The sequence below is a fragment of the Littorina saxatilis genome, linkage group LG6, assembly GCF_037325665.1.
Source record: "Littorina saxatilis isolate snail1 linkage group LG6, US_GU_Lsax_2.0, whole genome shotgun sequence".
NCBI classification, from domain to species: Eukaryota; Metazoa; Mollusca; class Gastropoda; order Littorinimorpha; family Littorinidae; genus Littorina; species Littorina saxatilis.
The window spans coordinates 54,312,755-54,337,417 of NC_090250.1; the positions used below are offsets into that span (position 1 = coordinate 54,312,755).

The 24,663-nt window shown below is 47.4% G+C and overlaps 1 protein-coding gene across 1 annotated transcript in view; it reads left to right on the plus strand.

The window, feature by feature from the left end:
* LOC138968051 (glutamate receptor 2-like) overlaps nt 1-24,663 on the plus strand; it is a 101,348-nt gene that overhangs the window by 40,951 nt on the left and 35,734 nt on the right. Inside the window, exons 2-5 of the mRNA XM_070340614.1 lie at nt 13,297-13,449; nt 15,219-15,467; nt 16,015-16,211; nt 16,937-16,990. Of these exons, the coding sequence (XP_070196715.1) occupies nt 13,297-13,449; nt 15,219-15,467; nt 16,015-16,211; nt 16,937-16,990 (653 nt within the window). The remainder of the gene's footprint in view (nt 1-13,296; nt 13,450-15,218; nt 15,468-16,014; nt 16,212-16,936; nt 16,991-24,663) is intronic.

Here is a 24,663-nt window from a genome sequence, read left to right on the forward strand (position 1 = left end):
TTTGTGTGTAGTTATGCGTACGTGCGTGTGTTTCATATAGCCCTCGCCAAAAGAGGAAAAAACTGAAAGTTGGGGATCACTTCTTGCGTGAGAAGTTTATGAGCTGTTTGCAGCCGATGTGTAGGCATGGAGAAATGTGAGGGAATAAATCTCTCGGGCCATGTACTGGAAAGACATCCCGCACAAAAAGAAGAACAAGAACCCAAAAGGCTGCCGAAATGGGATAGTTTGAAACTCTCTCTATATCTCCTTTCACCCGTTAGGAGCGATGTCGTGCCCTTTACCTCCCAGTGCACTTTTATAGGCAGACAGGATTTCATAATACACGGTGAAAGTTTGATTTTATTGATCTCTGCTACGTGAGATAGAGTCCAGATTCGTGTAAAATTCTACGACACTTTTGGTGCAAGGGAATCCGGTGGCTGCAAATCTTCTGGGTGATTGATGGCAAACTCATTTTATTGCCACACAGGGAGGCGAGACAGACCGACTTATTTAAGAGGTAGAGGCAAACATAGATTTGATGTGCACGTTCAGGGCGCTTTCTGATTTAAGTTTATGACTTGAGCTGGTACAGGGTGACCTCGAAAAATGCAACTCGCAAATATGCTTATAACTTCCACATCCTTTGACCGAATAACTTGCTGTTGGGTGAACATTAACTTCAGCTTATTCATGATCATTCCACAAAGTGGCATGCCCAGTCTGCATGTCAAATGGTCTGACTTGAGTGCTCTTTAAAACAAATATTTCCAAAATTCGGGGATCGCCTCAACTGTACGTTGGCAATGGAATGGGTTCATTTTCTCGAAAGAACACAAAAGTCAGACCATTTGACATGCAAACGTGCCACTTTGTGGACTAATTTTCCACAAGCTGCAGTTTTCGTATGGCAAATATAACGTGATTTAGTTAACAAATGTGGACGTTATTAGACGTTTTCTAGGTTGCATGTTTTAGGCCACTCTGTACATGGTTAAAACAATACAGATTTGCATTTCAAATGGAGTTTCCTCTTTTTGCAATAACACATCTTTGACGCCAAAAGCCACACACAAACATTGAAAAGACGCATAAACATGAACAGTGGCGTCACGTAAACATGAAAAGTGGCGTCACGTAAACATGAAAAGTGGCGTCACGTAAACATGAAAAGTGGCGTCACGTAAACATGAAAAGTGGCGTCACGTAAACATGAAAAGTGGCGTCACATAAACATGAAAAGTGGCGTCACATAAACATGAAAAGTGGCGTCACGTAAACATGAAAAGTGGCGTCACGTAAACATGAAAAGTGGCGTCACATAAACATGAAAAGTGGCGTCACGTAAACATGAAAAGTGGCGTCACGTAAACATGAAAAGTGGCGTCACGTAAACATGAAAAGTGGCGTCACGTTAACATGAAAAGTGGCGTCACGTAAACATGAAAAGTGGCGTCACGTAAACATGAAAAGTGGCGTCACGTAAACATGAAAAGTGGCGTCACGTAAACATGAAAAGTGGCGTCACGTAAACATGAAAAGTGGCGTCACGTAAACATGAAAAGTGGCGTCACATAAACATGAAAAGTGGCGTCACATAAACATGAAAAGTGGCGTCACGTAAACATGAAAAGTGGCGTCACGTAAACATGAAAAGTGGCGTCACATAAACATGAAAAGTGGCGTCACGTAAACATGAAAAGTGGCGTCACGTAAACATGAAAAGTGGCGTCACGTAAACATGAAAAGTGGCGTCACGTAAACATGAAAAGTGGCGTCACGTAAACATGAACAGTGGCGTCACGTAAACATTCTGTCGCTTCTTCTGTATTTTTTGCCGAGGAAGTCACGAAGATTTCGAGAACGAAGTTTGTCTCGGTGACTTCAACGTATCTACAGCAAAATAAAATCATCGCAAGGTCACCGCCATGTGTCGATATCGTATATCATTAAACTCCCACAATCCTGGCGGTCTGGCCCCTGTACAGTCAGAAGCTTGGACGTTTTGAAGTAAGAAAGACAGAATGCTTCCGGTGTGAGCATGTTAATCAGCATCGTTTGCTATCGTTTATGATATTCAAAAAAGTCATGATGTCAAAAAATCGATTATGTCTCCTTTCTCATGCGCTGTCACGTATAAGACGTGTAATGTCCCAAAACGTATCAATCCGCTACATTTGAACTTTTCCGTTCGGAAAAGAAACAAATTTCGTCCTCTGTTGTGTTGTTGTTTATTTCTTCGGGATGGGGGGGGGGGCGGAAGGAGGACATTAACTACCAAATTTCCCTTTTTTTACTCTCTCTCTCTCTCTCTCTCTCTCTCTCTCTCTCTCTCTCTCTCTCTCTCTCTCTCTCTCTCTCTCTCTCTCTCTCTCTCTCTCTCTCTCTCTCTCTCTCTCTCTCTCTCTCTCTCTCTCTCTCTCTCTCTCTCTCTCTCTCTCTCTCTCTCTCTCGCTGGCTCTTGTCTTGCAAGCAAACTTTCGTGCACTTCCATATCGACAAGTTATATTATGTTCTCCCACCCGAAAAAAACAGCAAAGTAAACCAATACAAATCAGGAACAGATAGACTGCTAACGGTCAAAAATCAAGAATCAAAAAACAGGAAATGTTAGTTTACTGAAAGTTTAATTAAAAATAAAACTCAACATTCAAAAATTCCTAAACTGATGAAAAAAAATTCAGCAAACACCATCCTCTTTTCATTTTGAATCCACGAGTACATGAACCACATAAGTGAAAACGAACAACATATGACCTTTTCAAAAGTGTGTGTTACCGTATATGTTTGCAATATTGATTATTTTTTCACCAGCGAGGCCAAAAGCTCAGAAACGATTTTTGTCACCTGATGTTCTACAGCGTGTTGGTCCTCGTGTAAACCAACACGGTGTTTTAACCTGATGCTCTACAGCGTCTTGGTCCTCGTGTAAACCAACACGGTTTTTTTAACTTCAGATTCCTAATTCGTTTTTATGAGCATTGTTTTCAAAGTTTCTCTCGCGTTGCCATACCAACGGTAACGATTTGTGTCTTCTTACCCCTGGAAGAGATTTGGTAGCACGTAAAAACCAGAGTTGCTTTGTTCTCATAGAGCGTCGGTGTGATATTAAGACAGGGTGAAGGATCCAGGGGATGGCAGAGATTTCATTCATGGCCGCCGTTGCTTAGACAGGCATGTGAACAGACAGTAACAAAGACCCATTACCTGTAGATTGTTAATTAAAAAACAAGAAAGGTAGGTTGTTGGAACGTTTGTTATTGACAAAACAATACATTCACAGATATTTCGACCCAACGGTCTTTTAAGTGAACAAACAAACAAATATTCACACAAAACGTATCTTGATAGCTCTATAGTTGACGAGTGGACGTAAACTGATAGAACTATCTGGGTCGAAATATCTGTGAATGTATTGCTTTGTCAATAACACACGTTCCAACAACCTACCTTTCTTGTTTTTTGATTCTGAATTTTGGAACGTTGGCAGTCTCTTTGTTTTTGGATCTGTAGATTGTTAACCTGGGCGATATAGTTCTCTTGTGTTTGGTTCTGTAGATTGTTAACCTGGGCGATATAGTTCTCTTGTGTTTGGTTTCATGTATGTCCTCGTATTCCATGCATGCGTTTATGTTGCCTGGGGGTTAATGTGGTTTATGTTGTCTAGTGGTTAATGTGGTTTATGTTGTCCAGTGGTTAATGTGGTTTATGTTGTCTAGTGGTTAATGTGGTTTATGTTGTCCAGTGATTAATGTGGTTTATGTTGTCTAGTGGTTAATGTGGTTTATGTTGTCTAGTGGTTAATGTGGTTTATGTTGTCCAGTGGTTAATGTGGTTTATGTTGTCTAATGGTTAATGTGGTTTATGTTGTCTAGTGGTTAATGTCGTTTATGTTGTCTAGTGGTTAATGTGGTTTATGTTGTCTAGTGGTTAATGTGGTTTATGTTGTCTAGTGGTTAATGTGGTTTATGTTGTCTAGTGGTTAATGTGGTTTATGTTGTCTAGTGGTTAATGTGGTTTATGTTGTCCAGTGGTTAATGTGGTTTATGTTGTCTAGTGGTTAATGTGGTTTATGTTGTCTAGTGGTTAATGTGGTTTATGTTGTCTAGTGGTTCATGTGGTTTATGTTGTCTAGTGGTTCATGTGGTTGGGAGGTTTTGCTGAGGTCAGACGGGATTTCGATTTGTTTGTTTGTTTTCGTTTGTTTATATTTCACTTGTAATTGTATTACATTGTACGGATTGAACAGTGTTTTTGTGTGTGCGTTATTGTTGTTGCTGTTTGTAGCGAGCGATGATTGATGGTGGTGTTGTGTACCGTGGCTATAGTGTGTCTGTTTGTGTCTGTTTGTGTTTGTCTGTGTCTGTGTCTGTGTCTGTGTGTGTTTGTGAGTGTATGTGTGTGTTATGTTCTTGTTGATGTTTTTGTTGCTGTTGTTATTGTTGTTTATTCCAGCGAAGCTGGAGGTATCCCACGAACGCTATACTGTAATCGACTTGAGACATGTTCATGCCGATAATACAAGATAAAGAAGGATTACTCCGCCAAAACTCACACAGTTTTGTTACACTAATCCACTCATTATATTCTCTTCGCCATAATCATGAACAAATCTATCTTTGTCCTTACACGCCGCAATAATTTCCATAACGAAAGCACAAATGACTCAAGGTAATTCACAAAGATCTTTTAGCGTAAAATACCACCAATTGGCCATAAGCAATAAACTGCCATTGCCATTAAAAGGCACAAATCGTTCTTCGCCAAAGTCTTCCTCAATCCAACACCTTGACAATCGCTCTCTTGTTACTTTTGGTATTTGATATTTAAATCATATCGTCCTGTGAGGTTACCCTCATGGACATTCGGGCAACTTTCTCACTGGGGAAAACAAGCTGCCACACAGTACGGTGCTACCCTTTTTTCATTTTGTCTGCTTGCATGTATTCCTGTTCCCAGGCCATGAGACTTTCGCTGTTAGAGGGATCGTGCTTGACCATGAAGCGTACAGTGTGCGTTACATGTTGGTTAGGATGGTCATTACAAACACGTTTGACCATTTGTCACTCTGCCTTGCGTGTTACAGGGATCATACTGACCATGCATGAGTCATACAGGGTGGTCGTTACACACTCCTCTGCAGTGCATGTTATATTCTTGACCAGACGGCGTACAGTGTCCGTGATATATGAGTCAGGATGGTCATTACAACCACCTTGACCATTGGTCACTATGCCTTTCTTGTTAAAGGGATCATCCTGGACCTCGAGGCGTACAGACTGCAATATGAACTGCTTATTACTGGAATATGGTCATAATACTTTATTTATCTTGAGAAAAATAACATTGACCATTGGTCACTGTCAGGCATGGGAATTGTCCGCCGAAAGGCAAATTTCCGCCGAATTATTTTTTTTGTTCCGCCGAAAAAGCAAAAGTGTCCGCCAAAAAAATAAATGGGGGAGGCAAAAATGGTTCCGAAAACTGAATTTAATGGCAAACTTGGAGCTCAGATGACACCAAATTGCACAATTTGGGTTCTTTGGAGAACAATTTTTCCGGGGGAGTGTCACGTTTCACTATATCACTTAAGGTGATTATGAACCGGTTAATTACTACTAATTAACTAACCACACCACGATCCACTCTCGCAGTCATACAATTAAATAGAGTCAACAAAAGTATAAGTTTCAGACGCCTGTTTATGTATAAACTCTCCACCTCCCTCGAGCCTTCACTCAAAATATGTTCCTTTTACGTTCTCAACACGTAAAAAACCAGTGTTCACTGACAAAATGCCAGTAGTATGTAGAAAATTATAGGAACACGCTGAACCCGTGTAAATATAGTTAAATGAGAATGTTCTGTCCGAAAAGCCCTAGTTCGTGCAGGTGTCACACACCCCACGTTGTCACTACTCCAATGAAATCATAGATACGAAAAGACAACGGTGGTCAACGGGGTGCGTACGACATGGTGCACTTAGCTTTATCTCTGCTGCTGCTGCTTAGCCGGTATGCTGGTTAGTCGGTTCGCTGGTTAGCCGGTCCGCTGGTTAGCCGGTCTCCTGGTTAGCCGGTCTCCTGGTTAGCGTAGCCTCAACAGTTCCCGCCAGAGTCAGCCGTGCAGATGTTACAGGAACGTAACGAAGCGAGGCGAACGAAGCGAAACGAAACGAAGGCTGCAAACAGAAAGCATCGGTGCACTAAACATGTCAGCTACCCCTCACCCACCACCTTAAAACATGTCATCTTTAAATATCTCATCGAGCACGTGGGCCTGCACAAAACGGACTTTTTACAACAACAAAACAGCCATTTTCCGTCCTTCTCTCCCTATCTGCAAAAACCATATACAGATTAGTATTTTAGCGTCACAGAGAGTAAATTATGCGCTAACCTGGAAAGAACAACAGAGAGTATTTCATTCCACAACACAGACTCATCAACAGCGTTAAATAATGATTTATTACCTCAAAAGCCTATGATTGTACTCTCAATGGAAGCAAAGTCCGCTTCCTCCCTGGACCAGCCTCTGTTCGTCAACAGTGACCAAAACCGTCCAGAACCCCTTGTCGAATCCTTATGCGAAAGCCATCGCCGACGAAGGAATGTTGACGACTTGTCCTCAGCAAAACAGGTGCAGTGAGAAAGTAATAACTGGTGGAAGCTCCCCTAGAGTGCCGAATACAATATTCGGTGAAAAACCATCATACTCTAGAAACTGTGTATTAGATCCTTCCCCTTCTGCCGCTGGGTGTCAAGTGTGCCGTCCTTGAGTCTCTGACAGACCACCTAGCCAAATACACGTGACTGACCTTGTCACAAAACCAGTCCAGCTATACACAATTCTGCCTCCCAAGCAGAAAAAGACACGAGAAACTCAATCCGTGAAAATCCCGTGTGCGCTGTCAGCGAAAAACCGTCAGCCCTAGCTATGACAGCAGAAACCTCCACTGTAAAACTCGTGCGATACAAAACATCCGTGCTCGTTGAGCACCGTCAGCAAACTCTGCTGTAACCCAATATCACGCACAGGCGCTTTCTATCATACACGACCAAGAACAGGCACTCCACTGAGTGACACTTTCTTGGTCTCTGTCACCCGATCGTGACACACCTCCCCTCTTCAAGACGAAACCTCGGTTTCGCTCACAGTCATGTTCTCCTCTCCAGCCCGAGAGAGAAAGTCAGCTCCAACATTGTTGGCGCCCGGTATGACGCGTACCGTGAATTGGTACGGTTGGAGAATCAACGCCCAGCGCATAAGTCTGGCGTTTGCCAACCTTGCAACCTGAAGATATTGCAGAGGTTGATGGTCCGTCTCCAGACAGAAAGGTCGTCCGTACAGGTACGCTTCGAACTTCTGGATGCCCCAGACAATGGCGAGACACTCGCGTTCAACCGTTGCATACGCTGCCTCGGCCGAGGTCAGCTTACGGCTGGCGAAACAAACAGGGTGCAAAAACCCCTCTGTCTCCTGAAGCAACACTGCCCCAAGTCCCTTTCCTGAAGCGTCTGTCCTCAGCACGAAGTCCTTGTTCAGGTCTGGTAGTCGGAGAATAGGCTGACTGGTGAGTCGCCTCTTCAGGGTGTTGAATGCGGAGCTGCATTCCTCAGTCCACACTACAACGGTCGGTTGTAGTTTCTTGGTAAGGTTGGTCAGTGGTAGTGCGATTTCGGCAAAGTGCGGGATGAAGCGTCTGTAGAAGCTGGCTAGGCCCAGGAAAGACCTGACTTCTTGTCTTTGTTCTTCTGGTCTTTGTTCTTCTCCCCGTAGGCTGTCCTCTCTATGTAGGCGCGCAGCAGGTTGGCGTGGTACAGGCGTGCTTTCCCGTGCATCATGATCCTGTAGTCGTTCTGGCCCACCCTCGCTGTCACCTCAAAAGGTCCTTGCCACTGCAGTTGTAGCTTGTTGTGTTTGACAGGTAGAAGTAGCAACACCCGTTCTCCAATCTTGAAGCTGCGCGGCCGTGCCTTGCGGTCGAATCCTCGCGCGTAACGCTGTGCTGCTCTCCCCAGGTTCTCTTGAGCCAGTTTGCAGGTCTCTTCAATCCTGTTCCTGAGTTCTACTATGTAGGTCGCTGTCGTCTGCACCTCCTCGTCAGCTTCTTCGTCCGTCCAAGCCTGACGCAGGATAGCCATGGGACCGCGTACCTGTCTGCCGTACAACAACTCAAATGGGGAAAAGCCCAAGCTCTCCTGAGGAACCTCGCGGTATGCGAAAAGCAATGCTGGGATGTACCTGTCCCACGTGCGTGGTTTCTCCTGAGCTAGTTTCCTCAGCATGGTCTTCAAGGTGCCATTGAACCTTTCCACCAGTCCGTTGCACTGAGCATGGTAAGGAGTGGTGAAGTGCTGCTCCAGTGATAGCAGTCGTGCCGCCTCCGCCATCACTCCTCCCGTGAACTGCGTGCCTCTGTCGGTGAGTACCTCTGATGGAATTCCCAGCCGGGACCACATAGTAACCAGAGCCTCAGCTACTCGCGTGGCTTCAATCGATTTCAGAGGGATCGCCTCTGGGTATCGAGTAGCGTAGTCCACCATGGTCAAAATGTATCTGTTTCCGTCCTCAGACGCAGGCAAGATGGGCCCGATGATGTCCACTGCCACCCGACGAAAGGGTTCGTCGATGAGCGGCATCTTCTCCAAGGGGACCTTCCTCACCCTTCCTTTGGCAACCACCTTCTGGCACTTATCGCAGGACGCACAGAAACGTCGGACATCCGTGCAGATGCCTGGCCAGTAAAAGTGGCGCCAGACACGATCCGTGGTCTTCTTGGTACCAAGATGACCTCCCAGAATCGAGTCGTGTGCCGTTGCCATGACACCCTCGCGAAACTCGCGAGGCACGACAACCTGTTTGAATGTACCTTCTTGGTTGCTGAACTCACGGTAGAGCAACTTCTTGTCCCTGAGGAACCTTGACCTCCCATGCTTCCCGCTCAGCTTCACCTTCCCCGACTTCGCGTGCTCCCGAGGAGTAGCTAAGGTCGGGTCAGAATCCTGAGCCTTCGCGAGAAGCGCGGGGGTCACGTTCCCCAGGGCAGCTCGTGCAGCAGGTAGGGGTTTGAGAGGTTTGTCCTCTCGCTCCGCCTGTGCCCGCGTGAGCACCGAAATGACGTCGGGAGCCCGATAAACGGGAACCTCCCTGGTGACGCCGTCCACAAACTGGACCCGGTTTCCAATGAGCAGGTCGCATGGAGGATCGTCCATGACGACGGCCACAATGGTCCCCGTGAACAACGGGGTTACGACCTTGATCACTGCCGTGTTCAAGTCGTAAGCGTGAGATGCCTCGGCCATTCTCACCCTGATGCTGTCTCCTGTGTAGGCCATAGCTGGAACTAGACTCGCCCGAACCACTATCATGTCTGCCCCTGTGTCCCGCAGACCTTCGCCCTTCACTCCGTTAACGTAGACGTTGCAGTGGGGCTGGAAATGTTTCCTGGAGCACGGAACGCAGAGTTGTGGAATGGTGCATGAGCTCGTGACGTCCCTTAACTCCTCACTGCCAACAAAGTGAACGCCCTTCTGGTCAGCCTGTCTCCTGTGGCAGTCCTTCTTCACGTGGCCCCGCTTGTTGCAGTAGTAACACTGGATGTCAGATCTGGAACTCGATCCCTTGTGTCCCTGATCGTCCTTCCCGTCCTTGGGTCCTGAAGAACCCGAATTTCCCGATTTTCCTGGCCGTGAGCCTGAAGATTTGCCGGAGATCGCCTGGGCGTCCTCGTGCACTCTGATCCAGTCGGCTGCCTCCTGAGTAGTCTTTGGCTGGTGCTCCTGCACGAAGGTCACCACCTCAGGTCGCAGGCTGGACATCAGTTGTTCCATGACTATGAGGTCGGCAAGGTCGTTGACGGTCCAGTCCTTTTCGGCCCTCTCCACCCAGCGCCGCAGGTAGAGGTTAAGGCGTGCCACAAACTGATGACTCAGCTCGCCGCTCAGTCTCTTGCTGTTACGCAGACGTCGTCTGTAGGCTTCCGCAGTCAGGTTGAAGCGCTGGAGTAACGCCTTCTTTAGTGCCTGATAGTTTCTCGCCTCGTCGTCCTCCAAAGCGTTGTAGAGCTGCAATGCGCGTCCTTTCAAGCAGGTGCTAAGGCGGCTAGCCCACGTGGCCTCTTCCCACTTCTGGTCGGATGCAATGCGCTCAAACCGGCGTAAAAAGTCGTCGAGCTCGTCCTTGTCATCGTCGAACGTCGGCAGTCTCGTACGGTCGGCAACAAATGTCGGCGCGCTAGCCTGAGTAAGCGTACCCTTCTCTGCCTGTAGCCTAGCTAGTTCTAGCTGGTGATCGCGATCCGCCTGTTTGTCCTGTCTGTCACGTTCGGCCTGTCGTTCCTGTCTCTCAAGTTCAGCCTGTTCTTTCTCTTTCCGTTCTTGTCTGTCACGTTCATCTTTCTCTTTCTTTTCTTGTCTGTCTCGTTCGGCCTGTCGTTCTTGTCTGTCAAGCTCGTCTTTCTTATCCTGTCGGTCACGTTCGTCTTGTCGTTCCTGTCTCTCACGTTCGGCCTGTCGTTCTTGTCTGTCAAGCTCTTCTTTCCTCGTCTGTCGCTCTATGTCTTCCTTACGTTCTAACTCCTTGCGCTTAAGCAAACTACGCGCTCTAACGCGTGCGTCTCGCTCTGTCTGTTCCTCACTACCAGGAGTCTCAAAAGTTAACCTCTTCGTAGGAGATCCCCCTGTAGCCATGGTTAGTTTAGCAAAGCTTTATTACCAAAGTAAGTCTAACGCAGCTATAGCTAGAACACGCGGTGATGGAAGCGATGGATACAAAAATCCAGTAACCGGAAAATGCAGAAGAAAAATCCAAACGGTGTAGAACAAATCGCGTAGCCTACTTTATGGCTGCTTTTTGCGGTGAAACAAAGTGTTTCCCACAGCCGTGGCCTACTTTATCGGCTGCTTTTTGCGGTGAAACAGAGTGTCTCCCACAGCCTTGGTTAGGACAGAAGTCCTCGGACCCTTCCCCCCCAAAATTCCAACAAAGTCAAAATATGGAGAAAAATCCAAGTAAAACAAGACGGTAGAAATGTAACCTGTTACAGAATGCGAAACAACAATGTAGAGAAAACTGAGTAAAACGAATAACAAATCCGCTAACCCCGCTCAGCTCTCTGCAACGGAAAAACTCTGAACGTACAACAACAAAGATTCACAAACAAAGGAAAGGGAAGTAATCACAGTTAGCGCATACAATAACTCACAAATTACAATTTACATTTCCTGCAAGATGTGAATCGCTTAAGGTGTGGTATATGATCAAAACTATACAAAAAAGGGTAGCACCAAGCAGAAAATAAGTCGAGCACTGACGAGATTATCTGCTCTTAGTTATCCTTAATTGGTGGGTCTTTATCAGTCAGAAATTAACTGAGTAAATTCCCGGACGAGCCCCCATGTGTCACGTTTCACTATATCACTTAAGGTGATTATGAACCGGTTAATTACTACTAATTAACTAACCACACCACGATCCACTCTCGCAGTCATACAATTAAATAGAGTCAACAAAAGTATAAGTTTCAGACGCCTGTTTATGTATAAACTCTCCACCTCCCTCGAGCCTTCACTCAAAATATGTTCCTTTTACGTTCTCAACACGTAAAAAACCAGTGTTCACTGACAAAATGCCAGTAGTATGTAGAAAATTATAGGAACACGCTGAACCCGTGTAAATATAGTTAAATGAGAATGTTCTGTCCGAAAAGCCCTAGTTCGTGCAGGTGTCACACACCCCACGTTGTCACTACTCCAATGAAATCATAGATACGAAAAGACAACGGTGGTCAACGGGGTGCGTACGACATGGTGCACTTAGCTTTATCTCTGCTGCTGCTGCTTAGCCGGTATGCTGGTTAGTCGGTTCGCTGGTTAGCCGGTCCGCTGGTTAGCCGGTCTCCTGGTTAGCCGGTCTCCTGGTTAGCGTAGCCTCAACAGTTCCCGCCAGAGTCAGCCGTGCAGATGTTACAGGAACGTAACGAAGCGAGGCGAACGAAGCGAAACGAAACGAAGGCTGCAAACAGAAAGCATCGGTGCACTAAACATGTCAGCTACCCCTCACCCACCACCTTAAAACATGTCATCTTTAAATATCTCATCGAGCACGTGGGCCTGCACAAAACGGACTTTTTACAACAACAAAACAGCCATTTTCCGTCCTTCTCTCCCTATCTGCAAAAACCATATACAGATTAGTATTTTAGCGTCACAGAGAGTAAATTATGCGCTAACCTGGAAAGAACAACAGAGAGTATTTCATTCCACAACACAGACTCATCAACAGCGTTAAATAATGATTTATTACCTCAAAAGCCTATGATTGTACTCTCAATGGAAGCAAAGTCCGCTTCCTCCCTGGACCAGCCTCTGTTCGTCAACAGTGACCAAAACCGTCCAGAACCCCTTGTCGAATCCTTATGCGAAAGCCATCGCCGACGAAGGAATGTTGACGACTTGTCCTCAGCAAAACAGGTGCAGTGAGAAAGTAATAACTGGTGGAAGCTCCCCTAGAGTGCCGAATACAATATTCGGTGAAAAACCATCATACTCTAGAAACTGTGTATTAGATCCTTCCCCTTCTGCCGCTGGGTGTCAAGTGTGCCGTCCTTGAGTCTCTGACAGACCACCTAGCCAAATACACGTGACTGACCTTGTCACAAAACCAGTCCAGCTATACACAATTCTGCCTCCCAAGCAGAAAAAGACACGAGAAACTCAATCCGTGAAAATCCCGTGTGCGCTGTCAGCGAAAAACCGTCAGCCCTAGCTATGACAGCAGAAACCTCCACTGTAAAACTCGTGCGATACAAAACATCCGTGCTCGTTGAGCACCGTCAGCAAACTCTGCTGTAACCCAATATCACGCACAGGCGCTTTCTATCATACACGACCAAGAACAGGCACTCCACTGAGTGACACTTTCTTGGTCTCTGTCACCCGATCGTGACAGGGAGCATGCCCCCGGACCAGGCTAGGCGCATCGCGCGGTCGACTTTGATATTACTTACACATTTTCAGCCTTTTTTACTTTTCCCAATTCCCATGCCTGCACTGTGCTTTGCTTATTACAGGGATCATCCTTGACCACGAGGCGTACACACGGTGTGCTCTACTAGCCAGGATGGTCATTACAAACACCTTGACTATCGGTCACTCTGCCTTGTTTGTTACAGGGATCATCCTTGACCACGGGGCGTACAATGTGCGAGATGTACTGGTCATTACAGGAACATGGACATCAAATGTTTCTTTTTCTTTTATTTTGTCTGAAAAAACACATAGACCATTGGTGACTTTGCCTTGTTTGTTACAGGCATCATCCTTGACCACGAGGCGTACAGTGTCCGTGACGTGCTGGTCAGAATGGTGGAGGCCAATAACCGCAACAACAGCGACTCGCGCATCGTGCTTGACCACGTGCTGACCACTATCGACATGGACGACAGCTACAGGCTCAGCACCACCAGTGAGTGTGTGTGTGTGTGTATGTGTGTGTGTGTGTGTGTGTGTGTGTGTGGGTGTGTGTGTGTGTGTGTGTGTATGTGTGTGTATGTGTGTGTGTGGGTGTGTGTGTGTGTATGTGTGTGTGTGTGTGTGTGTATGTGTGTGTGCGTGTGTGTGTGCGTGTGTGTGTGTGTGTGTGTGTATGTGTGTGTGTGTGTATGTGTGTGTGTGTGTGTGTGTGTGTGTGTGTGTGTATGTATGTTTGTGTGTGTGCGTGTGCTTGTGTACTGAGCGATTTCTACAAAACTAGCGAACAGTATTGATATCTGATAACGGAAAAAAAATCTGATAGCATAAACATGCAAGACGCAACACATTCGACGATAATGGCATTTCGGGAAGGCAGACGACAATGCAGTCGATATGTGGGAGAGTGACTGCAGTTTGGAATCGGAGAAAGGAAAACATTCCTGAGAGAATTGCCTTGGAGCAGGTGTGTTCTCTCATTTCAAAGTAGATTAAAGCAGAGGCTGCAAGATGTTCTTTTCTTCCCGTCTGCTACTGGTTTGCGAACTTTGGAACTGAGGAGTGAGTGCGCCCAGCTGTCGTCCGTGCGTATTGTGGCTAGGAACCGCATAACGGGACACTTCTCGCCCAACCCATTGCTTTCCACATTGAGCTTACACATTGAAATAAATTCTCTTTGTATTGATGTTTCTTGGTTTTCGTTTTCATCGTCATAAAACTCGCACAATTCTCAGTCAGCTTAGAACGGCTGGAGAGTTCATACTACTCTTGGGAGTGAACCATGTGTGTGTGTGTGTGTGTGTGTGTGTGTGTGTGTGTGTGTGTGTGTGTGTGTGTGTGTGTGTGTGTGCTTTATTATTTTCATATTGTGTGTGTGTATGTGTGTGTGTGTGTGTGTGTGTGTGTGTGTGTGTGTGTGTGTGTGTGTGTGTGTGTGTGTGTGTGTGTGTGTGTTGGGTTCACCATCAGACTTGCACAGTTTGCAGCCAGCTAAAAAAAGGCTTGATCGTTCTCCTAGAAGCCAGCTAATTCTGTTTCCCTCTCATTAAACTCACAAAATTTGCGCCAAATTCAACATTTGGAGGGGGGCGTGGGGTGTGGGGTCGGGTTTGTGGAGTCTTCCCATATTTTTCTTCATTAAACTCACACATTCCCTGTGTCTCACAGTCTGCAGATAGCTATATATCCTTCTCTTTGTCTCACAGTCTGCAGACAGCTCTATATCATTCTCTTTGTCTCACAGTCTGCAGATAGCTATATATCATTCTCTTTGTCCCACAGTCTGCAGACAGCTATATATCATTCTCTTTGTCTCACAGTCTGCAGATAGCTATATATCATTCTCTTTGTCTCACAGTCTGCAGACAGCTATATATCATTCTTTTTGTCTCACAGTCTGCAGATAGCTATATATCATTCTCTTTGTCTCACAGTCTGCAGACAGCTATATATCATTCTCTTTGTCTCACAGTCTGCAGATAGCTATATATCATTCTCTTTGTCTCACAGTCTGCAGACAGCTATATATCATTCTCTTTGTCCCAGTCTGCAGCCAGCTAGAGAAGGGCGTGTTCCTGTTGCTGGGGGGCAGCTATATATCATTCTCTTTGTCCCACAGTCTGCAGCCAGCTAGAGAAGAGCGTGTTCCTGTTGCTGGGGGGCAGCTATATATCATTCTCTTTGTCCCACAGTCTGCAGCCAGCTAGAGAAAGGCGTGTTCCTGTTGCTCGGCACCAGCTATATATCATTCTCTTTGTCCCACAGTCTGCAGCCAGCTAGAGAAGGGCGTGTTCCTGTTGCTGGGGGCCAGCTCGCCCAAGTCGTTCAACGTGATCCAGTCGTACAGCCAGGCGCTGCACGTGCCCTACGTCACATTCACGAGCAACAGGAACCACGCGCACGACGGCTACACATTTGACCTCAGCGTGTCGCCCTCCTACATCGACGCCATCATAGACACCGTCCGCTTCTTCCTGTGGGACAAGGTCTACTACCTCTTTGATTCCGATGACGGTGCGGGATGATTTGTTTATTTCATTGTCTGTTTTTCGGTTGTTATTACTTGTTTGTAGTTTTTTGGTTGTTGTTTTTTGGTTGTATTTGTTTGGTGGTATTTGTATTACGTGGTGAGTGTGTGTGTGTGTGTGTGTGTGTGTGTGTGTGTGTGTGTGTGTGTGTGTGTGTGTGTGTGTGTGTGTGTGTGTGTGTGTGTGTGTGTGTGTGTGTGTGTGTGTGTGTCAGAATTTGTGGGTTTCTTAGTATGTGTATTGCAACTTTTTAACTATTTTATCTCCACGGCTATTCTTTCACATTCGTTCCGTCCGGGTTTTTTTTAACATTTGTTGAAGACGTTACAGTTCCACAGTCGAACGACCTGTTGTTTATACTCGATTACCGGAAAGAAACATATCTGCTGCTCTAGCAAACGGGACTCCCTCTCTGTAGAACACATGTCCGTCCCTGTTTGAAAGTCCCCATAATTATGAGGTATCTCCCCGGGTGTTGCAAATGCCAAATCATGATCCCCATCCTTTGCTAATTACCGTTCGCCTTGTTGCAGGGTTGTGGCAGTTGCAGCAGCTCTACGAATCATTCCGTGGACCGGAAGCCACCATCCTGGTGGATGCACGTCGCGTGCGTGACACTGCGGGTGCGCACGACCTCCTTCGGCGCCTGGATCGTGTCAGCCGCGCTGAACGGAAACGGATCATTCTCAATTTCTCCTCAGCGGAGGTGTACCAGAAGATATTGAATCAGGTAGCGTTGAAGCCTGTAAATGAAATCTCAGTTAATATTCTAGGAACGCCCAGCGTCGTAAAAAGTGAAAAAGAGAAAGCACAAAGCGCCACTAGCACTCTGGCTGTGACAGTAGTATTGGTCGAGGCACTTCATTTCAAAAGCACAACATGATACTGAACAATATTATCTGTGTATGACCACTACTTTAACATAGATTCTGGAGTTTTTACAGTTTTATATTACCATTTGTATGGGTTTTTGTTATGACAATTGTGATGTTAATGCAAATGGAGTAGCTTCAGCGACCGTTGTTATCTCATAATCAAACCACATTATTTAGTTACTTAATAGATTTTGGGTTTGTTCGGTCTGTTGTTTTGTTTATTTATGCCATGTGCTTTATTTGTTTCATCCGTAGTTCATTCGTTTGTTTACTCTAGTAGCCTTCTGGTTCTGATATTTGTAATTAAACAAATCTTCAGGTAAAGCCACTATCAGGACTATTTTGGCGAACCACAACGAGTTACCACGATTTTGCCACTACGATGTTTGCCACGAATGATTGCGAAACATCGGCCGAACAAGAACGAAGTAATATGAACCACAACGACCTCGACGATTTTCTCCACAAATCCCAAATCGTTGTAGTTCGCCGTCAAAGTTCGTCCCAGTGGGACCTTGGCTTAACGACGTTTAATGAAGCGTGTCGTTCCTCTCACACATAGTATGCTTGAATGTTTCAGATTGTGGACGTTGGGATGAATCGTGACAACTACCATTACCTCCTGGCGGGGCCGGTGAGTTTAATTTCATTCCATTGTTCGTTTCATTTCATTGACGTTATTATCCCAGTGCTGTGAAATTCGGGTCGCTTCCTTCCAGCGGAAAGCTAGCAGCAACAAGGGTCGCGCTACCCAGTGGAAAGCTAGCGGCAACAAGAGTCGCGCTACCCAGTGGAAAGCTAGCAGCAACAAGGGTCGCGCTACCCAGTGGAAAGCTAGCAGCTACAGTCGCGTTACCCAGTGGAAAGCTAGCAGCTACAGTCGCGTTACCCAGTGGAAAGCTAGCAGCTACAGTCGCGTTACCCAGTGGAAAGCTAGCAGCAACAAGGGTCGCGCTACCCAGTGGACAGCTAGCAGCAACAAGAGTCGCGCTACCCAGTGGAAAGCTAGCAACAACAAGGGTCGCACTACCCAGTGGAAAGCTAGCAACAACAAGGGTCGCGCTACCCAGTGGAAAGCTAGCAGCAACAAGAGTCGCGCTACCCAGTGGAAAGCTAGCGGCAACAAGGGTCGCGCTACCCAGTGGACAGCTAGCAGCAACAAGAGTCGCGCTACCCAGTGGAAAGCTAGCGGCAACAAGGGTCGCGCTACCCAGTGGACAGCTAGCAGCAACAAGGGTCGCACTACCCAGTGGACAGCTAGCGGCAACAAGGGTCGCGCTACCCAGTGGACAGCTAGCAGCAACAAGAGTCGCGCTACCCAGTGGAAAGCTAGCAGCAACAAGGGTCGCGCTACCCAGTGGACAGCTAGCAGCAACAAGGGTCGCACTACCCAGTGGACAGCTAGCAACAACAAGGGTCGCGCTACCCAGTGGACAGCTAGCAACAACAAGGGTCGCGCTACCCAGTGGACAGCTAGCAGCAACAAGGGTCGCACTACCCAGTGGACAGCTAGCAGCAACAAGGGTCGCACTACCCAGTGGACAGCTAGCAACAACAAGGGTCGCGCTACCCAGTGGACAGCTAGCAACAACAAGGGTCGCGCTACCCAGTGGACAGCTAGCAACAACAAGGATCGCGCTACCCAGTGGACAGCTAGCAACAACAAGGGTCGCGCTACCCAGTGGACAGCTAGCAACAACAAGGGTCGCGCTACCCAGTGGACAGCTAGCAACAACAAGGGTCGCACTACCCAGTGGACAGCTAGCAACAACAAGGGTCGCGCTACCCAGTGGACAGCTAGCAACAACAAGGGTCGCGCTACCCAGTGGACAGCTAGCAGCAACAAGAGTGTTACGGCTGGAATTTACGTGTGTATGTCTGTATGTATGTATATCTACTCCTATCAGAAATTGTGCGTGCTACTCTCTGTTTACTATCTAGCCTTCACACACACACACACACACACATTCCAACCAGGCACAAAAACACGAACACAGTTACGGCCCTTTGCCTCTGTACCTCTATTAGAATGTTCAATAACACAACATAAACATATTATTCTTCATCCATTCTACAGATCACTCCCGCTCAACATGGAAGTTCTATTTCTGTTAACACACAGAGTCTAACTGCACAAAATTACATACATGTTACTTTGTCATGCAGTCTACAATTCACGTGCACACACGTATAACACTTTAAGCTTTGTTCCGTGAGAGCCCGTCTGTCTCACTACCCACGAAGTCATTGTCTCAAGCAATACTTCTGTCAATATTCACTTCTGTTACACACAGATGATAAAAAACCCACGACGCTCGACGTCTCGTGGTTGTTCACTTGGGAAACGTATCTCCGTACAGCTATCACGCTGGTTAATTTCTCCCAGTCGTACTCACATATTCAGTGGCACGCACTGCTCCACCCCACCCACACAAACTGTCTTCGTGTGGTGGAATGGGGACGGGGTTCCCGTTTTACAGCGCTTCACGCTGTCTCCCCTCCTGCACTCCCACAGCTCTCGGCTCGGGCGTAAGGCAGAACCTCCCGTCTCGTTCCCACTTCCGCGACCCCTCTCGGCCCGGGATGCTAAAATACACAAGTTTAAACTACCATAAGTCTCCATACTTGAATAAACTTTTCTGACATTCTTTATCACTACCGTCAACTAACTTATGCGGTTACAGTATATACACCCGCTTACTCATAAGCGACTTCATTTCCGAAAAACATGTAAACATTCCCTTTTCAACAATGGCTGACATCAACGCACGCTTTTCAGCCAATTCATACATGACTCTCCCGGTCATTTCTCAAGTCAATATTTCCGAGCAAAATAATATCTCCGAGCGAAATATCAATTCAATAAATACCTGTAAACACAGCAGTTGAATCCAACGATTCAATACCGCGGCACGAGTCTAACCGACCTCCCAGCGCCCGGTGAGAAACTTTACCCAGTAAGAGACCCGTCTTCTCTTGTCAATGGTCTGCAAAGCTCTGCTGTCTAATCTATCTACAAACGTGACCTCAGTCACTACTCTTCTCTGATTGGTCACATCTCACACGTGACATCACTGCACTGTACGGACAATATTTCACCGCACGGTGCCTACTCAAAGTTCGTGGCCCATGAAATGTTGTACACCTGCGTCACATAACTCCAATATACATCTATGTGCAAATCCGTTTGTCACAAAGAGTCGCACTACCCAGTGGACAGCTAGCAACAACAAGGGTCGCACTACCCAGTGGACAGCTAGCAGCAACAAGGGTCGCACTACCCAGTGGACAGCTAGCAGCAACAAGGGTCGCACTACCCAGTGGACAGCTAGCAGTAACAAGGGTCGCACTACCCAGTGGACAGCTAGCAGCAACAAGGGTCGCACTACCCAGTGGACAGCTAGCAGCAACAAGGGTCGCACTACCCAGTGGACAGCTAGCAGTAACAAGGGTCGCACTACCCAGTGGACAGCTAGCAGTAACAAGGGTCGCACTACCCAGTGGACAGCTAGCAGCAACAAGGGTCGCACTACCCAGTGGACAGCTAGCAGTAACAAGGGTCGCACTACCCAGTGGACAGCTAGCAGCAACAAGGGTCGCACTACCCAGTGGACAGCTAGCAGCAACAAGGGTCGCACTACCCAGTGGACAGCTAGCAGCAACAAGAGTCGCGCTACCCAGTGGAAAGCTAGCAACAACAAGGGTCGCACTACCCAGTGTAAAGCTAGCAGTAACAAGGGTCGCACTACCCAGTGGAAAGCTAGCAACAACAAGGGTCGCACTACCCAGTGGAAAGCTAGCAGCAACAAGGGTCGCACTACCCAGTGGAAAGCTAGCAACAACAAGGGTCGCACTACCCAGTGGACAGCTAGCAGCAACAAGGGTCACACTACCCAGGTGTCTGCGTGTTTAGGTGTAATCAGCCACCTGCATTTATGGCAAAATGAACGAGGTCTTTTACGTGCCACTGTGGTGACACGGGGATGGGACATGGATACCGTCTCTGAGTGCACATAAAGTTGACCCGTGCCCGTCCCGGCCTGGATTCGAATCCGTGACCCTAGGAACACAAGTCCAGTGCTCTACCAATTGAGCTACCCGGCCCACAGTTGAGCTGAGGCAATGTGTTAATGTTATACTGTATACATATACGAGCAGCAGAGTAGAATATCGCTTTGTGCAATGTGCTTTTGTTTTGGTTTATCACAACGGAATATACTTTGAAAAGAAAGAAAACTTGAGCGCCAAGAACTATTGAAAATGTTCTCAAAACCAGTAAAATTCACATAATTAACACTCTATGCTAAATAAACATCTTGTTCAGCTTCGATGTGATTATGTTGCTAAGGTCGGCGGGATGAGATTCAGTCTCAGTTGAAAAAGCCAGTCCCTTCAACAAATGCGTCATTTCAACCAACACCCCTTGTGGTTAGCTAAATAGAGCAACTATCAGGGAGTGTACACACACACACACACACACACACACACACACACACACACACACACACATACACACACACACACACACATACATACACACACACACACACACATACATACACACACACACACACAGCATGGGGTAAGCCTGATACACTCACTGTCACAGAAGCTATACTGAATGGGTCATGGGAAAGAGTTAAGCAAATCTCACAAACAAACACACTCAGTTTGTGGTTAGCCAGATAAGGTGTCTGCCACTAAACTAATACGACGGATACGCGCTCAGTAGAAAAGGCAAATCTCTTGGTATTCTGTTAGCCTTGATAAGGTCACTGTCACAGAGTGTACATAAGATAAGTAGGTTTGGTCAGCAGCTAAAAGCAAATTGACCATCCAAAAATACACAGTGTGGTTATAGCAGGATAAGGATAAGGTTACTGTCACAGGGCGTGCACCAAATAAGACCTCCTCAGTTAAGATCAAATCAATGAAAACAACCCCATCTTTTAAACAAACACACACAGCATGTGGTAAAGCTGGTTAACGTATCCATCAAGAGCTATCGACATAAAGTGCTCTGAAATGATTGTTACTGTCTCGGGGCGTATGGAAACATACCCTTCATCTAAAAAACACACAGCATGTGGCAAGGCTGTGTAACACAACCCAGTCGTTGTGACACGTTTAGCCCTAACAGGTTACTGTCTCGGGGCGTATGGAAACATACCCTTCATCTAAACAAACACACACAGCGTGTGGCTAGGCTGGTTAACACAACCCCCCAAAACCAACAACAGAAAGTATTCTGGAAAGATTGGTCGTTGTGACACGTTTAACCGTAACAGGTTACTGTCTCAGGGCGTTCACCAAAGAAGTTATTATCGGTTAAAAGCAAATCTATGAAGACAACCCCATCATCTAAACAAACACACACAGCATGTGGCTGGGCTAGATAACGCAACTATCCAAAGCTAACAACGTGAAATGCTGTGAAACGATTGATCATTTGACACGTTTAGCCGTACCAGGTTACTGTCGCAGGGCGTATACCAAATAAGTACTCATCAGTTAAAAGCAAATCTCTTTAAAAACAAATCCATCACCCAAACAAACACACACAGCGTGCGGTTAAGTCTGGGTAAAGTGTCTGACGAGAGCTAACAGCAGAAAGCGCTCTGACATGATTGATCTCTCTCCTATCACCGCCATGGAGAGCAAAACAGGGGGGGGGGGGGGGGGGGTAGGGTAGTATTGGGGGGGGGGGGTAGTATTGGGGGGGTGTGAGGGGGAGAGGAGGGTTTACCATTTTCTGGCACTTTTGGAGATATCTGTGGACAAGTTTGTGGCGGGTCAACTCATTTAGCTGCGAGTGTCAACAAAACACAAGTCGTGCATCAGGCACTGAGGGCTGGGCTGGGAGCAGGGGCAGCGTTCATGGACTCGCGGTGCTCACACTGACAGTCGGACGTACGTCCGCTTCGCCACCCGATTGTGGTTGTCCGGACGCGGTGCTGGGGGAGGGTAGCACTGCAGTTGGGCAACTCCTCGTGCGAAGAGGCACAGTCGGCCGACTGAAATCTTTTTCATGAAACCCGATTTCGTCGGTTACTGCATTTTACTCTTAAGATCTTTCAACTGAAGTTGACCGAATGTTTTGTCGGCTCATGAAACCGGGCCCTGGTCTCGGGTTTTATTGCACAACTGCTTGCTGTGTTTCGTGGAGAGATGCCACCAGATTGCGTGTCGGGATGGCTGGGCTGGTGTCAGATGTGAACACCAAAAATTTAAAAGCTTCAAATTGAGCCTTTGACGGCGTGTATGGGGGGGGGAGGGGGGAGGGTGTGTGTGTGTGGGTGTGTGTGTGTGTGTGTTTGAGTGTGTGTATATAGGTGTGTGGTTGTATGTATGTGTGTGTGTGCGGGCGTGTGTGCGGGCGTGTGTGTGGAGGTGATTGTGTGTGCGGGCGTGTGTGTGAAGGTGATTGTGTGGGCGGGCGTGTGTGTGGAGGTGATTGTGTGGGCGGGCGTGTGTGTGGAGGTGATTGTGTGGGCGGGCGTGTGTGTGGAGGTGATTGTGTGGGCGGGCGTGTGTGTGGAGGTGATTGTGTGGGCGGGCGTGTGTGTGAGGTGATTGTGTGGGCGGGCGTGTGTGTGAGGTGATTGTGTGGGCGGGCGTGTGTGTGAGGTGATTGTGTGGGCGGGCGTGTGTGTGAGGTGATTGTGTGGGCGGGCGTGTGTGTGGAGGTGATTGTGTGGGCGGGCGTGTGTGTGGAGGTGATTGTGTGGGCGGGCGGTTGTGTGGAGGTGATTGTGTGGGCGGGCGGTTGTGTGTGGAGGTGATTGTGTGGGCGGGCGGTTGTGTGGAGGTGATTGTGTGGGCGAGAGTGTGTGTGGAGGTGATTGTGTGGGCGGGCGTGTGTGTGGAGGTGATTGTGTGTGCGGGCGGTTGTGTGGAGGTGATTGTGTGGGCGGGCGGTTGTGTGGAGGTGATTGTGTGGGCGGGCGGTTGTGTGGAGGTGATTGTGTGGGCGGGCGTGTGTGTGGAGGTGATTGTGTGGGCGTGTGTGTGGAGGTGATTGTGTGGGCGGGCGTGTGTGTGGAGGTGATTGTGTGGGCGGGCGGTTGTGTGGAGGTGATTGTGTGGGCGGGCGGTTGTGTGGAGGTGATTGTGTGGGCGGGCGTGTGTGTGGAGGTGATTGTGTGTGCGGGCGGTTGTGTGGAGGTGATTGTGTGGGCGGGCGTGTGTGTGGAGGTGATTGTGTGGGCGGGCGTGTGTGTGGAGGTGATTGTGTGGGCGGGCGTGTGGAGGTGATTGTGTGGGCGGGCGTGTGTGTGGAGGTGATTGTGTGGGCGGGCGTGTGGAGGTGATTGTGTGTGCGGGCGTGTGTGTGGAGGTGATTGTGTGTGCGGGCGGTTGTGTGTAAAATACTGGTGCAGACAGACTGGTTGGATGGTTAAAAATCTGTTTACGAGTTGCTCTTATGAAAACAGTTGTCGTGACTTTGCACAAATCACGTGGATTGAGATTGGATTGTTGACAATTCAAATGCATCCCAAAACTGCCTTGTGCATAGGAAATTGTGCAAGAACTTCACGCAAGCACGCTTTTGTCAAAGATGATTCATGAATTTTAGAAGCAGGTGTCAATGTTGGGAAGACAGCAGAAATATAAGGAATGCAATTACAGAGTAACATAACATTAGAAAAGACAGAAACATCGCATCCATCAATGCAAGCGTTAAATTAAAACCGAAGAGAAACAAAGAATAGTTCGAGATGATTGTTTCTCCTCGGGGATTAGGTTGATTTCCATTTTGATGCAGAGAAATAATTCCGAGCTTCACCAGTTCTCTCGTTTCAGATTTGATTAGAATACGATGTGTAGGCGATACGAGATGGAACATTGGATTAGTCACCTGAGCCATGGCTGAAATTCATCGGCCAGCATCTCTCTCTCTCTCTCTCTCTCTCTCTCTCTCTCTCTCTCTCTCTCTCTCTCTCTCTCTCTCTCTCTCTCTCTCTCTCTCTCTCTCTCTCTCTCTCTCTCTCTCTCTCTCTCTCTCTCTCTCTCTCTCTCTCTCTCTCTCTCTCTCTCTCTCTCTCTCTCCCCCTCCCTTTCTCTCTCTCTCTCTCTCTCTCTCTCTCTCTCTCTCTCTCTCTCTCTCTCTCTCTCTCTCTCTCTCTCACTCTCTCTCTTTTGACCTTAACTGCACTCATCTTCTCGATCCTTCTTGTCTTTGTTTGTTTTCTTCCTTTTCCTAATTAGAATGACACTGGAAGAGAAGTTGTTGCTGTTAAATTTGTTTAAAGCGCCCACGGACGATCCAAGCCAGTGTCGCACACACTCGGTACCAATTCGGAATTC